Raw genomic sequence first — 17,303 nt, forward strand, 5'->3', positions numbered from 1 at the left:
CGCAATAAGAAAAGCATATCGTTAATACTGTGACACGTTTTTAAAATGATACACAGATCAGTGAGAGAACAATGAATAGAAGCTTCCAACCTACTATAAGTGCCCCTTTGAAACAGGTGGAACAAGTAGGGGAAGGGCTGGACTGACAGAACGAGCATGAGTATGGCTGGGTGACAGCTAGGTGTGATTGCTGATGTCTTTTGTGTTTGATGGGATAAAGAATTCACGTGCAAATTTCATTTCCTGTCACTGGGCAGATATGGAAAAAGTCCTGTGTAAGTGCACAAAAACAAAAACATACGATACAAGTGTAACTGTTGCCTTTTGCAAATAGGACAAGCTCTGCAGCTTTTGATTTAGGTCGATTCATTCCGGTAAGGCACCACTTGAGGTCGAACGGGACAGTGGGACAGATGTGTCGTCGGTGCTTTAAAGAGAAGGAAATCTGTAGGTGTTGTTTGCTGATTTTGGACTGTTTCAGAAAGAAAATACATTGCAAAATCTGAGAAAAAAAGGAGGATGACGTGGAAAACAAAGAAATGTGTCTGAAAAAAGGAGGAAGACAATGAACACTGGCATTCTGCTGTAAACAGGTTAGAATATACACAGTACAATAAATATAAAGACCGAGGGAAGACTGAAGGAGAAAACAATTTATGGACACAAAACACTTTACATTCGAGTCAAATATACAATGCAGCATGGAGAAGAAACGAAAACCCTGCACATCGATTCTATATTTGGCAAATGAGCCAATAAAACCTGAACACACACTCGCAAGAGACCAGCATTGTCCTAAACAGGCTGTCCTGAGGTCAGTTTTGACATTGAACATCCACAGTACATTGACTCTTGCTCTAGAGAGACATGCTGTCCCAGGAGAACCATAAAAACGTATGCCATGTTATGTCTTCTAAAACTAATCAACCATGATGTTTAAACGTCCAATGCATGTCATAGTACTGGTCACCTTTATGAAGGTTGAGGCAGTTTTACAAGATTTTTCATCCAATATCATTTTGATTTTGGCAACAGGGACATGCTGATCAGCTGATCCAAACCTCTTAAAAAAAAAGACTTCTTAAGCACTTCTTTATTTACATTGTTAATTCTTAACTAGAGTCTCTTAATTTTTCTTCCCACCTTTTATGAGTAAATTTAGGAGTGAATGCAATAATCAAAAACCTCTTTAAAAAGAATATTGGGGAGGTTTTGCAAGACACTCAGGAGTATGAGCATCCGGAGGTGACTATGGGTCCAACTTTCCACTGCAGTGCTGCATTTTCCCGCATGCTCCTTCACTTTAGCCAAATTGGAAAAAGAAATTTCCAGGTCCAGAATCTTGGGGGGGAAAAGGGGGGAAAAAGATGTAGGTTAATATCATAAACTTTCTGATCAATTTTCCTGTTGTTAAATAAACTAAATTGTGTCTAAATGGCATGTCTAAATACCTGGACTGGAATCAAAACTAAATCCCCCACCTCCTCCTCCACCACCTCCACCGCCGCCTCCTCCTCCTCCTCCACCACCACCATGGCCGCCAAAGAAAGCCCTGAAGATGTTGTTTGCATCAAAATCTAGGAGAGAAAGCAAATGCAAATATATTGGGATTAGCTAGTCATGACTAGAAGGACAAGATGGAAGACAGGCCATTTGACATACTGGACTCGACATTAATACGGTGTGTGCGTACTACAGAGAGAGAACCTGGAACCACTAGACCACCAAAAAGGTAGATACAGTTGGATTATTTGGGCTCATTGACTTGTAGTGCTTAACATCTAAAAGCACACTAAGTATAGAGGTTTCTGTTCTCATAGGTTATATGTATTCTTTCAGACAGACCACTGATCTGATTGGAATATTTGCAGTGCAAAACCTCTGGCTATAAACTCTGCATCGATGACATGAATACCATGACGGAATACAGCTACCATTTAAGTTATTATTCATAACTGTGTTTTTGCTGCAATAATAAGTCAAAAATGTCTGCTGTGAAAAAGGTCTATTCAGTCATCAATGAAGAGTAGTTTGTATTCTTTAAAAGCACCCAATAGTTGACTTTCTAAAGAAGCATATCACCATGTTTTGAAATGTATTCCTGTAAAAAAGAAGTGTAACATGTTCTTTCATCCCACTGATGATCTGCCGGTTGAAAGTAAATCTGGCCAAAGAACAGAAAAAACTTGAAGCATTTACCTCCGCCATCGAAGGAGCTTTCATCATCCAAATCATGTCCACTGTCGTAGCGCATCTTTTTCTTCGGGTCGGAGAGCACAGTGAAGGCCTCGCCGACCTCCTTGAACTTCTTCTCCTCCTCCTTCTGTACCTCTGGAGTTGCTGCACTATGACGGTCTGCAAGACCATAATACAATTTAGATAAATAACCATCATATGTAATCAAAAGGTGGTTACATGTCTGGAAGAAGACCAAGAGGTCTACCTGGGTGATGCATGAGGGCCCGTTTGCGGTAGGCTTTTTTGATCTCGTCCTCGGTGGCGGTCTTGCCGATCCCCAGCACCTTGTAGTAATCTTTCCTCTTGCTCTTCTTCAGCTCCAGCTGTGCAGTCTTCAGCATATGCTTGTGATCTAGAGGAATAACACGCGAGTGTGTGAACAAACTGGCCAGCTGGAGGTATCAGTTAGGATAAAGACAAACAAAGAGAAAAGTGCAAAGAGAAGAAAAGACGGCTTACCTGATGTTTTTTCCGTCTGGTAAACTTTTTCATAGTCCCGCACAGCTTCTTCATACTGCTCGGTGTTCATGTAACTATGGAACAGACAAAGTCACTCGAAAACCGCTCGGTGCTGAACACACAAATTAGGAAGAAATGAACTCATTGACTTGTAGCATACCATTGAGCTCTTCTTAAGTAGGCCTTGATGTAAGTGTCATCTAGTTTGATTGCACTGGTGCAGTCATCAATGGCTTCATTCAGTTTCTTCAGCTATTGATGGGGAAGCAGTAAACGACAGTGAACCGATTAAAGAGCTAGAAAAGCACAAGCACTATGCACGATTGCCATTTTGAAGCCAAGACGGCATAAATGATCAAATGCCTCCGACTGGTAATGTGCCGATTTTGACTTTTACCTTTGCTCCTGCTGTGGCTCTGTTGCAGTAGAGTTTAGCGTTAGTCTTGATGTTGTTGGGGTCTATCGTCAGGGCCTCAGTATACAGCTGGTAGGCGGCGTCATAGTTGCAGTTCTTAAATGCCTGGTTGCCCTCCTCTTTCTTGGCCTTTAAGGCTTTGGCATTCTGATTTAGGAAGAGAACAGGTTATCATATTGTCTTTTTTCAAACATTTACTCACACTTGCAGTGAAATTTGAGCCATAAAAAAGATGTTTTCGGTATCTCAGCCTGTCTCGAACCCTGTGCTTGCTCTGATAAGCTCCCTTGTCATGCCATTTAAACTGTAAAAATTGTAGGAAGCGATATGGTTTTTTGTCCATTTGTTTTAGCCTTCCAAATACATTTGGAAAGCCATTTTTTAAATATATTTGAAACCCAACATTGTTTTCCTCAGTGTCAACTTGCCATCAGTCTTCTTCGTTACCTTATTTGCGAGCGTGTTGCTAATATTTTTTTGTGCATACATGTCTAACATTACAACACCCGGCACACAGTTTGGGTTATATTTAAAAATACTAGCTCAAAATTAAAATCCCTGTACAAAATCTGTCAACACAGTTACCAATGTTTAACAACCACATGTCTGTTTAGTTCTTCTTCCAATAAAATGAGAAAGAACTAGACAATATGATCATCTTACCCTGCAGGCTAGCCGGGCCTTTTCATGGTCGGGTGCCATACGCAGGGCCTGGACAAAGAACTGAACCGCTTTATCGATGCAGTCCTCGTAGTAGAGACACAGGCCTCGGACGTAGAGTGCGTCTGCGTTTGTGGAATCCATTCGCAAGATATCACTGTAAAACAAAGTTTTGTTAAAAGATCTTCTGCGAAGGAGCCGTTAACTTAAATCCATCCTTCTTATTGGACAGCTACTAACTCTGTACTCAAGAAAAATGTGCATTGCTGTAACAAAACTATAACACACCATGAATCTACCACCAGTTGTTCCTACCTTGCTACGGACTGGGCTTCTGGATAGCGGCCCAGCAGAGCCAGACACTCGGCCTTGATGATTTTGAAGCGGTGGCAGGCAGCAGCCACAGCTAAGGCCCGGTCCATGCAGTACACCACCTGGATCAGTACAAGAGACACTTCATCTGTTACACTCTAGCCTCACATTCATTCATGAAAGAAATTAGATTTCACTTTATTCATCCCCAGGGGGACATTTCTTGACGCAGCTGAAAAACATTTTTTAGAAATATACAATACAATAAAATAGCAGGGCATATTACACTTAAGAATTTAAATAAAAGGAAATGTAAAAAATAAAATCAAAATGAAAGTGTATACAGTGTCTCTAAAGTATAAAGCGACAGCTATATATTAATTTAATAAATCATTTTATTATTATTCATTGTAAAAAATATTGAATTCTCAGTCAAACAAGTGTATGTAAATAGGATGCTAACTTAAAAAAAAGTGTCAAATAGAGCTTAAATCTGATGCTTATTACAAACCAAAGCATATTGATAAATTACATTAGATGTTGCTTGTACGAACAACTAATCAACAACTGATCACATGACAAATATGTGTTGTTTAAGAGTTTGGTAAAAGAAGAGAAAGGGTGCAATGTACCGTTCTGAAATCCCGTTTTTCAAAGCCAATGTCCGCCATTCTCTCGTACTCCAGTAGAGTTGCTGCAGTCTTATTCTAAAATATAACAACAAAAATCTTTAAAATGGTAACAGGCCAGCTTGAGTTGCATGATTCAGACTTCAAGGCACTCTAATACAGTTAATTACATTAAATAAATTGTGAAAGGTTCAGGGAATCCCCACCTCTTGCTGGGCCTCTCTGTTGCTGGGCTCCAGCTCCAAAACCTTCTGAAAGCAGCGATTAGCCGCCATGGCATTTCCCAACGTCAAGTGGCATTTCCCCTCACGTAGATGACCCTGTGGGACAGGAGGAGCACATTTCCTTCTTAGGACTATGTACAAAAAAACTCACACAAAAAACTGTTACATGCTATGCGCTCTTCTGCAAGATCAGCTGGCGGGTTTAAGACAATAAGTGGCGGGCAATGATGAGAATGAAGATGATGTTCAAACCGACCTTCATGAAATATTCATCCAGCCGCACAGCCTGCTGGGAATCTTCTAGGGCCTCTCGAAAGCGAAAGAGCATCATGAGGGTGGCTGCCCTGTTGCCATAATAACTGGCATTTTTGGGGCTTACATCTTAAGATAAAAGAAAGAAAAAAGCCGATGTGTGGGTACAGACTACAAATAAATACTGCAGTTATCCATACAAACGGCATAAGTCAAGATGGTCCGATAAAGTTTTTAGGTACATTTAGGGAGCATGTCTTGACTCAATTGTTAATAGAAATTCGCTGTTATTTGTTTTGCTGATTTGCTGGGAGAGGTGTGACAAGAAGAGACCATCTTTTCATACAGAAAAAAATATGCACAAAGATTGGTCTACAGGTTGAGAGTAATTAGTGGTAATCTCACCTATGGCCTTAGTGTAAAAGTTGAAAGCCTCAGAGTAATCTTTCTGGCTGTAGAATGCATTTCCTTGCTCTTTGAAAACTTCAGCCTCACTGCGGAAAGAGAAAAAAACAAAGAAACGCCAGGGTGAAACAGATGCTTTACCAAGATTTCAGTAATTAGAAGATAAATAAGTTTTTAAAAAATTGTAATCAATAAATCAGTAAACCAATCAAAGCCCTCCACAAGTCGAGATGACAGTCAAAACTGAGTATTCCAATCAACATATGTAAATGTCACATGCTGCTGGCTTGTTAAATCAATTAAACAGCTCAGGTGTAAGTCGTGAATAAGGAAACTACAGTAGTTACTTTGAATGTCACACACGTTCAAATAAACACAATAACGACAAAAGGCACCAGCAAAGAGACATTTGTACGAGAAGCCTAATAGATCATTGTCATTTGGAAATATTGAACAGCTCAATTTGTTGAAAATAGGTCCCCTCTATTTCAGGATTACCAAAATATAATTTCAGATTTATGTTAGAAAATAGTACGATATTGTCACCAATATCCAGGCTTAGGGAGCCACTTTAGCTACTAAAATGTTGGTCCTAAAGTTTAATTTTAGTTATCAAACCAATTCTAAAATACTTGATGCTAACTGTGATACCTGCAGAGTATTTACTTGATTAATCTTCCTGAACACAGACTCATTGTTGCTACATTGGCATAAACTCACTCAATCTGGTACTTTGGATTATTTAAATCTCAAACAACGTCGTTTACGTTACTTATGTAACACAGCTGATTTATGTTATAGGACACCACACAAATATTAAACATACGAGCTAAACCCGAATCACAACCATTCAATTTAAATAACTGAAAACGTTTTTAGATGTTTCGTGAATTTATAAAAAAGTTAGATAATGACATGCAACTTTATCTGATGGTCCAAGAAAAGCAAAGGTGAATTCATTCTGTCCTTCAGCCTCTCGTGGAACTTTCTAGAAAGGGGACATTTTAACTGTCCAGCAACAGACCGCACTAACTAATACTTTATTCCTCGCGTTTAGATTTTTTTAAAAAAGTGTCCAAACGGGACGATGAACCAACGAGACTCCAAACACACTGGTTGTTGGACGAAGCTAGCGGTCCGTTAGCCGAGCGTGTCTCGAGACCCCGGTGAAGACACGCTGATGAGCTCAGCGAGCCTCTCTTGACGAACGAAGGGAAGTGACTTTGAAGAACACAACACGCGCGGTCTAAAGTGAACCATCGACACCACAAGAAACACCCACGCCTGCCATCTATAAATAAAAACACAATTAAATAAATGATTTAGCGGACTCTAAATTCGCCGTTTCTCCCCCGGAAGGCTAGCCCGGTTAGCTCGTCTCCGGGCTCATCGCGCCGTTGTCACGGATCCTTGTCAGCTGACGGCGGTTGAGTCCAGTCAGTGAATCCCGAGGTATTCTCACATCATACACGCAGCGAAACAAAACCCAGCGGGACATTTTATGATTACCGATCCATGTCGTCCGGATTGCGGATTTGAGCTTCTGTGTCCACCGGCACGTCGATGTCAACAGCTGCCATTTTTTCTGGAAAGGACGAACACGAACCGACGTCATTTCCGGGAACTAATCGGCGATAGGTTCTTTTTTTTTTCTTCTTCTTCTTCTTCTGCTATTTTGAGGTCATGAGAAACTAGGCCAGACAAAAAAAAGAAGAATTAAAACGTTGCAAAATATGACATATTTAAATATAACATTCCCAAAGCAGGGCTTGTATCTAAAATATTTGAATTAGATGTAATACGATATGAGGCTTTTTTTAAATTCAAACATTAGCATTCAAAAACGTTACACAAAATGACTAAAAATGTGCTGCTGCTTTAACCTTTTAAAAACGAACCCTCTTTTTTAGGCATTTATGCATACCTAAACTAAAAAGAGTATTTGATTAATGTGTTCTTTAAATCATGAACTTACAGGCCAAAGTGATGTGCAAATGAACAATTGGACATGCTCTTGCGAATTGTCTATATCTTTAGGCTAATGTCCATATTAATAGCTTCAAAAAAACACACGTTGCATGTTTTTCAGTGACAAAAAACCATAAATAAATCCGTTGTTCTCCTCCTACAATGATCTACTTACAATTGAACATGAGTCAAAGAAGGCAGCATAGCACAGTGCTCTATGCAAACATACAAACACAACACTGTATGTTCAGAATTTGCTCTCCGTCATGCAAACTAAACCGGATTTGGGGTTAGTGCATCAATAATAAAGATATTTAGATGTCGTTTACATATTTTGTACTTCCATTATAATGAAACACATGGTAACTACTCAAATTCATAACTTTTTTTTTTTATATTGATGTATATTAATTAGTGCAGGAAATATCACCGGCATCTCCCATCTACAGGTTATTCTATCTTGCTCTTGCTTACAAAATACCGCTAGATGGCAGAAGAGTATCACAAAGTATGGGATGTACTCAAGGGGGATAGTTACCAGCCACTTTGAGTTTTGTGTTATATTTTCTCATACTCAAAAATGTAATTTTCAGTCCTGCGAAAGGATTGACGTGAAGTGTCATTTTGCTTCACTTATCTTTGATTTATGAACAGTATTATACTGATGATAGTTATTACTGAGAGTGTGCATTGATCAAAGACCTTTCAGTGTCCTTGTCCATAACTATAGTCATATATGAAGTAAGCTTCTATTTACTGTATATTTAATATGAATGGTAAGGGACTTGTATTTGCATATGAAGAACGACAAACCACAACTATGTAAAAAAACATGACTATTTATAAGTTCATATATAATACAGTATTGACATGTTTAGCACATAATCATTTACATTATTGCAATTGATGCACAGTTACACTTGTCATTAATTTTTACCAGGTGACACTTCAAAAACATATATTGCTTCGGATGATTCAGCACAATAAAAGGTGGGAGGGGATTTCTAAAGAACGTTCTTTTAATACAGCTCTATAAAAAAACTAACATTTTTAATAAATACATAAAAGTTACATTTAAATATCTGTGAAAAAATCATTAACATTTTGGGGAGTAGCACACATCAGCCTGTATCTTCATATTGCACAAACAGCATCAAGCTGTAAATCGTAACTTATTTATCCACATAAATCTTATAACTTTAATTAAAACCATCTCATTGTATGCATTATATATAGTCTGTCTCCATATGGCGAGTATTCTTGGCATCGTATCAGGGTGTTGGTTGATTGTCACCTCATAACACAGAGAGCAAGAGAGAAACACACAACAAAAAATGAAAGCATGTATCCATCAAAATACAGAGAAGGCCTCCACATCAGACAATAGCTGTAAAGATATGCAATTGTTGAGATGTAATATCCTCAGCAATTGCAAGTTATGGATCTCCTTTGTTTTTTCATTGGAGGAAGGTGGTAGTTTTATGGAAATAGCCACTTTCAATCTGGATTTAAAGCAGGAATGAAGTATTGTACTTGTTCTCAGAGTACAACTAGAAAGCTCTGAAATTAAAATAATTTTGGCAACAAACACATCACATTGACACACTCTAGTGTATTAGCCTATTACTGTCCTATAAATAAAACTAGAAGATTCTTGTCATTATGGCTTCAAGAGGGGTCCAGACTCTGGGGAACATGCACTCAAAAGTTTGTTGAGGGGAAACGGCTGAGCGATGGTGCTTCACTGGTCAGTCTGCAGGGAAATCTCAATGCACACCAGGGGATTGTGCATACTGTTCTTATGACTTGAACCTGCCAAACTTGACATGCTGATATGCTGATATCATGGCATAACATTGTACTGGTGTCCCTCAGGGTGTCCCGTGCTTTGTCCTCCGACCAAGCTAATCTTTACTGCTGGTCCAGATGTGGCTAGGTTAGGTCCAGTCTACTGTACGTCCTCTAGCCTAGCGTGGCTCATTGCTAGTAAGGAGAGAAGATAAAAGGTGCATGTGTGGCCCTCAGAGGTCCTGGGGCAGGCCTGAAGAGTGTGGGGCTGATCAGTGGACCATGGATGAAGGCTGTGGGACCCGGCGGCAGCCGTAGCGCCAAGGGTCCAGGCGCCATGGCGCACAAAGCAGCGTGATTGAGGGGGTTGGTCAGGAACCTTGCCGGCAGGGCCTTAGATAGCTGCTTCTGCAAGGCCAGTTTGGTCTGACAGCAAAGACAAGAGGCACATTCAGTCTAAACAAGACCGAGAGTCTGAAACCATGTTATAGTCAAGCAGTAAAATGCTAACAGGCTGATGTTCAAGCATGCATCATGTTAATCACGTTCAGATCTTAGTTTAGCGTGCTAACATTTACTAATTAGCACTACAAATTAAGTACATGGGGACATCATTAGTTGTGCAGGTATTAGGAATCGGTTATAAGTACTGGACACGTTGACATTTTGACCTGATGATGGCACTATCGAAAATATCAGATGTTTTAATATCTGGGAACCATGAACAAAATGAACTGGCAATCCAATAGTTGTTGAGATATTTTAGTCTGGACCAGACCAGTGGTGTTTTTCACATAAACAGTAAAGTAAAAGTACTTTTTAGTTATTTATGTGTCTATAATATATTATTTGTATCAACCACAAAGCAGCCATTGGACTTGCACATATGTTGACATGTGTTCGGCAGAGCTTAAGATTTGCACGTGTTGTGTATTTTCTTACAAATATTTGTGTGTGCGTGTGTGTGTATGACTAATTCTCACCGCTAAGATAACACTGGACTGTAGTTTATTATAGGGCGTGAACTTCGCCTTGACAGGCTTCCCAGCCAAACGCTCTTTGTGTCTCCTGCTGCACATGTGCTAAAAAGGGAACAGGAATATAAAGTGATTCATTCAGGACAGCTCTGACAGCCAACACACTGGGTAGTTTTCCTTCAGAACACAAAGGTTAGGGGTTGTATACAGTGGTGAGCAGTTTAGTGAGTAGTAACATTAGTCGTATTCCTTCGATCAGGATAAACCCACATACCTGCTTCAGCTGTGTCTCTGAGTTGACTGACACCTGGCACAATTCACAGTGAAACGGCTGGCTGGATACACCCACAACTGATCTGGTCTTGTTTCCCATTCGCTGCCTAATTCGGCTGGTGGGCCTGTGCGATGATGTCATCTTGACCCTGCGTTGTGACTGGCTGCTGTGGTGACCATCAAGCATCTGTTTGTGCCTAGAGCCTGATTCAGCCAAACAAAGAGGAGGACTGAATGTGAGAGTCATAAACTTACGAACTTGAACTAAGTAATAGCAGTAGTATTTTAGAACATACCACTACAGTGAGACTCCAACTGGGAGCTGGAATTGAGTGTGACTTTGCACGTAGGACAGTGAAGAGGTTTTGTGTCGCTCTTGACCTCTTTAGCTTCTTCCACCTTCACCACCTCCTCCTCCTCACCTCCCGTGGTGCTCCCCTGAGGGTCAGAGTGTGGGGCTGAACCATTGGCCAGGCTGCACCCTTCCACAGGTGGACTGTCTGAAGGTAGATCATTGAGTTGAGTGCCAGGGGAGATTTGTGGTGAGGGCTGAGGAGAACGGAGTGAGGAGGAGTCTGCGTGTGAAGGCTTTGAGGGCGTGGTGGGTTCCAGCAAGCTTTCCTGGATGTTTTCTGGTTGCTGCTGTGCAGGTTGGGAAGAAGTACTTAGGCCTGTGGATGAATGAATACACATGGAAGTTGCACTATGAGCCCATTTAGAATTGGTTTTATAATATGATATTTTTCTTGGTATTTTATCCAGATGAGAATAAGAGTAAATATGAATGTGATATTATTATATGGATGACAATTGGTGCTCTCGAAGAATTCAAGTATTAATTATAGCAGCTTCAATTGTATGCAGCTTGAGAAGTCAGACAATATTTAGGGTGTTTTGATAGTGAACACATGTCAAGCTATTGTGGTAACACTTTAGATTAAATCCACGTTTAACATTCATACGCAGTACGTAAACTATTTTGGGAATGTTTATGTACTGTGTATGAATGTTAAACAGGGAGAAGACACACTTTAATGTGGCTGTAATAGTATATAATGAGTGTTATTATTACTAATGTATTATTACAGTTGTATTTTACGATAATAATTTCCATTTATATGTGCCCCCAAATTACATAAATGAATACTTAATGTGCTTACAACTACATTACAGTCTGTTAGAATCCATTGTTTATAAATGTTTATATGCTGCTCATAAAGATTTTAGCATTTTATTGGGTTTCTTTTAAGCTTTGTGATAAAGAAATATGAGCAAAATCACTCAGGATGGTTAATTAACAGTTCTATAATGCCACAACAATACATGCCTTCTACACAATCACTTCATAAATAGATTTTCTTGACTAATGCGATCCTCTATTCTTTCATGTTCTTATCTGTCTTTTTGTGCAGTCGACTTTTCATTTTTTCCTTTTTCCTATTTATTTCATATAATCTTATAATTTTCTTCTCTACTTTCTTCTCTGTGCCATCATCTCTCTTTAATTTTAGTATCTTTTCTATCTTTTTCCTGCCATCTCCATCATTCTTCCTCCATCTCATCATTGTTCTCTCCCTCTGCTGGAGCTCTCTGTCACCATCAATCAAAAACCATGGCAACTGCTGAATGTAACAAGCTTATCATTGTGGGGTTTGACGGAAATTGATAGGTGCTGGAACAAAATGGGAGGGGAGAGATCAATAATTAAAAGGACAGCTGGACAGCGTAAAGAAAGGAAGGGGTTGACATTTTTAAGTCAGGCAGAATGAGAAGTGAGTAAAAGAAAGCAAAGCTGTTGCTCTCACAGCAGCTCTTGAGTGATGCAGAAGGTCCAATAGCTATACCACTAAGAATATGGGAAGCATCAAGGGCTGGAGATTCCAATAAGGACACTCATGTCCGGAGTATTTTGTCTGGGAATTAGGGGCGTCGCAAACTAAAAACACATCTTTTTCGACTATACCTTGAATAGGGAAGGTAGAGCCGTAGTAGCACTCTAGTAGCACTTAAATGTCCCTTACCGATAGCACTTTGTAGTTTGGCACTTTAGTAGCACTTAAATGGCACTTACGGATAGTACTCTGTAGTTTAACGTTATTGAAGAAATTGTACTTGCTTGATTCTTGTTGTTCTGAGTTTGGACTCATGGTTTAATGCACTTATTGTAAGTCGCTTTGGATAAAAGTGTCAGCTAAATGACATGTAATGTAATGAATTAAAGACCGGTTTGGGGGAATTTTCACAAGTGCAATAGAAAGTTGCACGTGGCAGGTTTTATATTGTTTTTTACAGAATCAAGTAAAGAGCTATGTCACAAGCACAAGGAGAGGGAGGGCATATCCTAGCTAGCACAACAACTTGTTTTGTGCAGAGCATCAGGAACAAAAGACACTTTCAGTTTATACTTCAGACAAGAAAGAACCTGGTCTTCAGACGTTTAGAACACAAATGTGTTGTCCTACAAGGAACGAGAGTAGGAGTTGTGTTGAGCCACTGTTGATTTACAGCTGAAATATAACTAAAAGTAAGTAACACCACTACATCTCTCTTCAAATAGTATCTCTTTAAGGCTTTCTCATCTTTGCTTGATGAGTAGTTACCTATCTGACAGAGCCAATGATAGCAGGACAGGATAATAGCTGGTAATTAGCCAGCTGAGTGGCAGCTACCCAAGACTTAGTGCTTACGTCTCACCAATTACTACTTATTACTCAGAGGATGCAATGCCTTTAAATAGAGAACAATGTATACCTGTTATGTCTTTCAAATGGGAGTCCATGGGCACTGTCCCTCTTCCCATCATCCCCCTCTCTCGGCCTCTGTCTTTTCGTGTTGTTGTCGGACTGTGACCGTTCTTCTGCCGCTTCCTCTGAGTCTCCAAGGCTTTCATCTTGCGAGCATGTTTGTGACCTTTGTAGTGGGCCTCTGCCTGGATCTGACCGTGACACACATATACACACACACACACACACACACACACACACACACACACACACACACACACACACACACACACACACACACACACACACACACACACACACACACATTCAGTGTAAAGGGTATGAACAGAATCACTGACATGATTAAATTAATGAAGGACAGCATGAAATCAGTAAACTGTAATCTTTCCATCTGTTCAGTCTCTCTGGCTTCGCATGCGTCCATGGAGTCAGGGATAAATAATGCGATTGAGCATTTGACTTGGAGGAAGAGTCACATCGGCATTTTGATAATCATCGCCGTCACGGCTGTGCACAAATGAGCATCAGTTGGGCTCATGGCATCTCATGACCATCATCTGAGCTCACTGGCTTATCTTTCCACTGATTCGTTGTGACAGAAAATGGCCTGTGTGCATGTCCTATCCTGCAATACAAAATGCCCCCTGCGCCTTCCTCTGTTGTGAGAGAAAACACATTTGGGGCTGTGCCCAAAATGGCTCTGGATGCTTGTAGATAACGCAAGAGCCAGCAAGTAGAAGTGCACGAAGACTGAAACAAAACAACTGAAGCAAAAAAACATTTATCTCCGTACAACACAGCAAATCTAAACATTATTGGGGTTATACAACAAACCGCAATAAAGTCAATAATAATGAAGAAATAAAGTAGCAGTTTTTTTTATTGCTTTGTTTCTCATTTTCTACAACAATATTTATCTGCAGAATATGTTATATAGCAGCTTGGCTTAATCATTAAGAACATTTTCTATGATGACTGAGCCATCTTCATGACAAATGAGCAAACTCCATCTGCTGAAGAAGACCTGAGAAGCAGTTAAAAGCCCTGAAAGAAGCTGGTGCGTGAATCTCAGGGTTATTTCTATTATTTGTACATAAATTGTACAACATGCACTTTGATTAAATGGACCTGTTGGTTGTTTAATACTGAATAAAAAGTAACTATTTTATAGAGTATTCATGATATTCGGGTAAATAGGCCTTATTCACAGCAACCACGTTCAGTTGTTATTGGAGGAACAGCACAGGTGTTACTAATAACATTAGAGATGGATCTGTGCTATTTAGGTGTCCCAGTAAACCATGACAGTGTGAGTGTGACAGTAAGCCAGCATGTACAACACCATGACTCAGAAACGGAAGCAACTATGTAGGATTATGTCATCATTCATTGTATTATTTACATCTGTGCTTTTTCTTTACTCTGACTGACATGTCAAAAAAAGGCCTATAACCTACTCTCGGAGGATGACAAGTTCAAATGAACCACTAGAGCTATAAACTAGCTAAACTATAAATGACATAAAGTAAACAAAACTAGCAGAAGTTTTAAAAGAAAGGTCCGGCAATATTCTAAAATGTTCTTATTGTGAATAAATCTGGTGAAAAGACCAAAACCAACAATTAATTGATTAACAAGTATAGTCTGAGTAGCCAAAAGCCTGATATATTTCGTTCATGTGCCATAATGCCTCTATTGTTGTCCAAACACGACTAAAAATGAGCAGCACTACATGTTCCTTTATTACATGAACATATGTACTGTGATTCATTTTTGTGACAAAGTGACAAATGTGTGTTTGTCACTTTGTTTAGTCGCCGTTTTAGTCACTAAAAATGACAGTAACCAGCTGTTTTAAGTCAACTATATGTATACTATGAGTGTCATTTGAAAAACTATTGACATAGGAATGAAAAGGGACACAGACATAGTCGAGAAATTCGATGGATTAGGGAATTCATAGTTTTACTCTTTTGATGGGATTTGTTAACAATAACAAAAACATAAAAGATAACCAGCCTTGACATTTAAGACCACACATTTTTGCTACACGAGTGCATTTGAAGAACACAAGTGCGCAACTAAATCAACAGAGAGTCTGCGTTTTGAACAGTGTAACAAGGCTTCAAGTATCTAGCTTCACACGAGGCTGTTAGATAATTTGTCATTGCTCAAATTATCCAGTTTCCAGGCACACGCTGTGTACACAGTGTGCAGAGGTGATCCTTTAGTGACTTTGTGCATGAAGTGGTGGGGTACGAGTCTCCCCATCGACACTTTGCATGAAGCTTATGCTGCTACACAAACAGAAAGGGTACCACCATGGATCAAAGTGTGTGGCGGGGGACACAGGGCTGAGCAAAGGGTGAACGGCCCCTTTGGCTACGTTGAATGTCAGTGCACACTAATCATTCAGCGTTAATTTCAACTGAGTCAGAGGGAAGAGTCTGCTCCAATATTCATACTACCGTACTATCTGGCACGCCAGTGTAGTATGTGTTCACTATGTTCCAACATAGTAACTTCACGAGAGATTAACATGTAGGACAAGTGTCCCAGGACGGCAAAGGATCCTCAGTTAAAGACACCTCAGGGAGACTGTCAGGGCTGCTTGGCCTCTGCTGACCTTGATTCAAGCTGCTTTATGCATTCTCACACCACTGATGCCCATACACAATAAGCCACAACTATTTTCAACGAAAGGGCAACAAAATTAGAATATCATGTGTGATCCTTCAGGCTTGAATCGTTCATGCTTTTTTTTCCAGTGAGTTTAGCAGCCTTAAAGGAATAATTTGAAAGTATTCAAGTCCATTTCTTTATTTTATGCACACCGTGGGTTATGTAGTATAAGTAGACATCATTTTCACAGCCATCTATCTTTGTCTTCATACTGAACAAACAAATCCAGCTTTCCATTGTACTTATACCTGCACCATATATTTTGCCTACTGTAACAGCTGCACAAGTTCATACTGCGTATATTACACCTTGTTGTTTTTTCTAAATATTACAGCTTTAGATAATTTTCTACTTTTTGCACATATGGTTTGATGCTAAACTGCATTTTGTTGATTATACTTGTACTACAATGACGATAAAGTGTAATCTAATCTAATACCAAATAATAATAATATTAAATAATATAATAATAAATAATAATAAGAATTAATATTGGATTTTAAACAGCACTAAATCTACAGCCTTGAAAATTAAACTTTGGTCAACACCCCTCTCTATTGATGTGGTTTGAATTCCTCCTTATTAGCCTCACTAGCGGCACGACTCTAGGCATGACGGCCTGTCGGTCCACCACTTTGATCCAAACCATAGACTGAATACAGGAAGTGGACGTAGTCACTGTGACGTTACCACTGGTTTGCAACTGCCGTTTTGAAGCCCCCAGAAGTGAGGAGTCCATCTCAAGACATTTTTAGGGACTGAAAACATCCATCCATCCATTTTCAATACCGCTTATCCTCATTAGGGTCGCGCGGGCGCTGGAGCCTATCCCAGCTGACATAGGGCAAAGGCAGGGGACACCCGGGACAGGCCGCCAGTCCATCGAGGGCGGACTGAAAACATGTTATACGAAAACAATTGTCACGGATTTTGATCCAGACATTCATGGCTCCCAGAAAGTAAATCCTTATGACTTCAGTGATAATGGTCATATTTAGTGATAATGGTCATAAATAAGCACTAAACTTTAGCATGACAAACTACTATGAAATCCCTTTTGAAATAATTCTAGCTTTGGTGGAACTTTGTAATCATAGTTTGTAACTGTGAATTCAGAATTGCATTGAACTTTAAATAGCAACCTGAAGCTGCACTACATACAAATACAACATTGGAATGACTGTGAAAAGGAAACTTGATGTATGCACTACACAGGCAGTGAGTATACAATATTAATAGACTTGAAATATTCTGAACTATTCCTTTAGTCAATTTTC

At 39.6% G+C, this 17,303-nt stretch overlaps 2 protein-coding genes across 4 annotated transcripts in view; both read right to left on the bottom strand.

Moving 5' to 3' along the window:
- Window positions 1-633: 633 nt before the first annotated feature.
- On the bottom strand, window positions 634-7,257 carry LOC117748316 (dnaJ homolog subfamily C member 7-like). Of its 2 annotated transcripts, none has more exons than XM_034557925.1 (14): window positions 7,104-7,257; window positions 5,595-5,683; window positions 5,194-5,318; window positions 4,920-5,033; window positions 4,717-4,791; window positions 4,088-4,206; window positions 3,776-3,929; window positions 3,095-3,259; window positions 2,858-2,949; window positions 2,698-2,771; window positions 2,444-2,590; window positions 2,200-2,355; window positions 1,452-1,577; window positions 634-1,341 (listed from the first exon to the last, which is right to left on the bottom strand). In XM_034557925.1, exons 1-14 carry the CDS (start codon window positions 7,172-7,174, stop codon window positions 1,304-1,306), a joined length of 1,545 nt encoding a protein of 514 aa, XP_034413816.1. In that variant the 5' UTR covers window positions 7,175-7,257; the 3' UTR covers window positions 634-1,303. The 2 variants fall into 2 exon arrangements, with proteins under 2 accessions (XP_034413816.1, XP_034413817.1); XM_034557926.1 differs by having other exon boundaries at window positions 1,482-1,577; window positions 7,104-7,218.
- A 1,128-nt stretch (window positions 7,258-8,385) lies between these two features.
- The window catches only part of LOC117748317 (zinc finger protein 385C-like), a 32,040-nt gene continuing 23,122 nt past the window's right edge, over window positions 8,386-17,303 (bottom strand). The window contains exons 4-8 of one of the 2 annotated variants that reach the window (XM_034557928.1): window positions 13,352-13,535; window positions 11,023-11,271; window positions 10,602-10,804; window positions 10,334-10,432; window positions 8,386-9,776 (exon numbers count right to left, since the gene is read on the bottom strand). In XM_034557928.1, coding sequence (XP_034413819.1) covers window positions 9,546-9,776; window positions 10,334-10,432; window positions 10,602-10,804; window positions 11,023-11,271; window positions 13,352-13,535 — 966 coding nt within the window. In that variant the 3' untranslated portion in view covers window positions 8,386-9,545. Of the gene's footprint in view, window positions 9,777-10,333; window positions 10,433-10,601; window positions 10,805-10,896; window positions 11,272-13,351; window positions 13,536-17,303 lie in introns of both variants that reach the window. The other variant, XM_034557927.1, reaches the window with a different exon arrangement.

The sequence above is a fragment of the Cyclopterus lumpus genome, chromosome 19 (assembly GCF_009769545.1).
Source record: "Cyclopterus lumpus isolate fCycLum1 chromosome 19, fCycLum1.pri, whole genome shotgun sequence".
Lineage (NCBI taxonomy): Eukaryota > Metazoa > Chordata > Actinopteri > Perciformes > Cyclopteridae > Cyclopterus > Cyclopterus lumpus.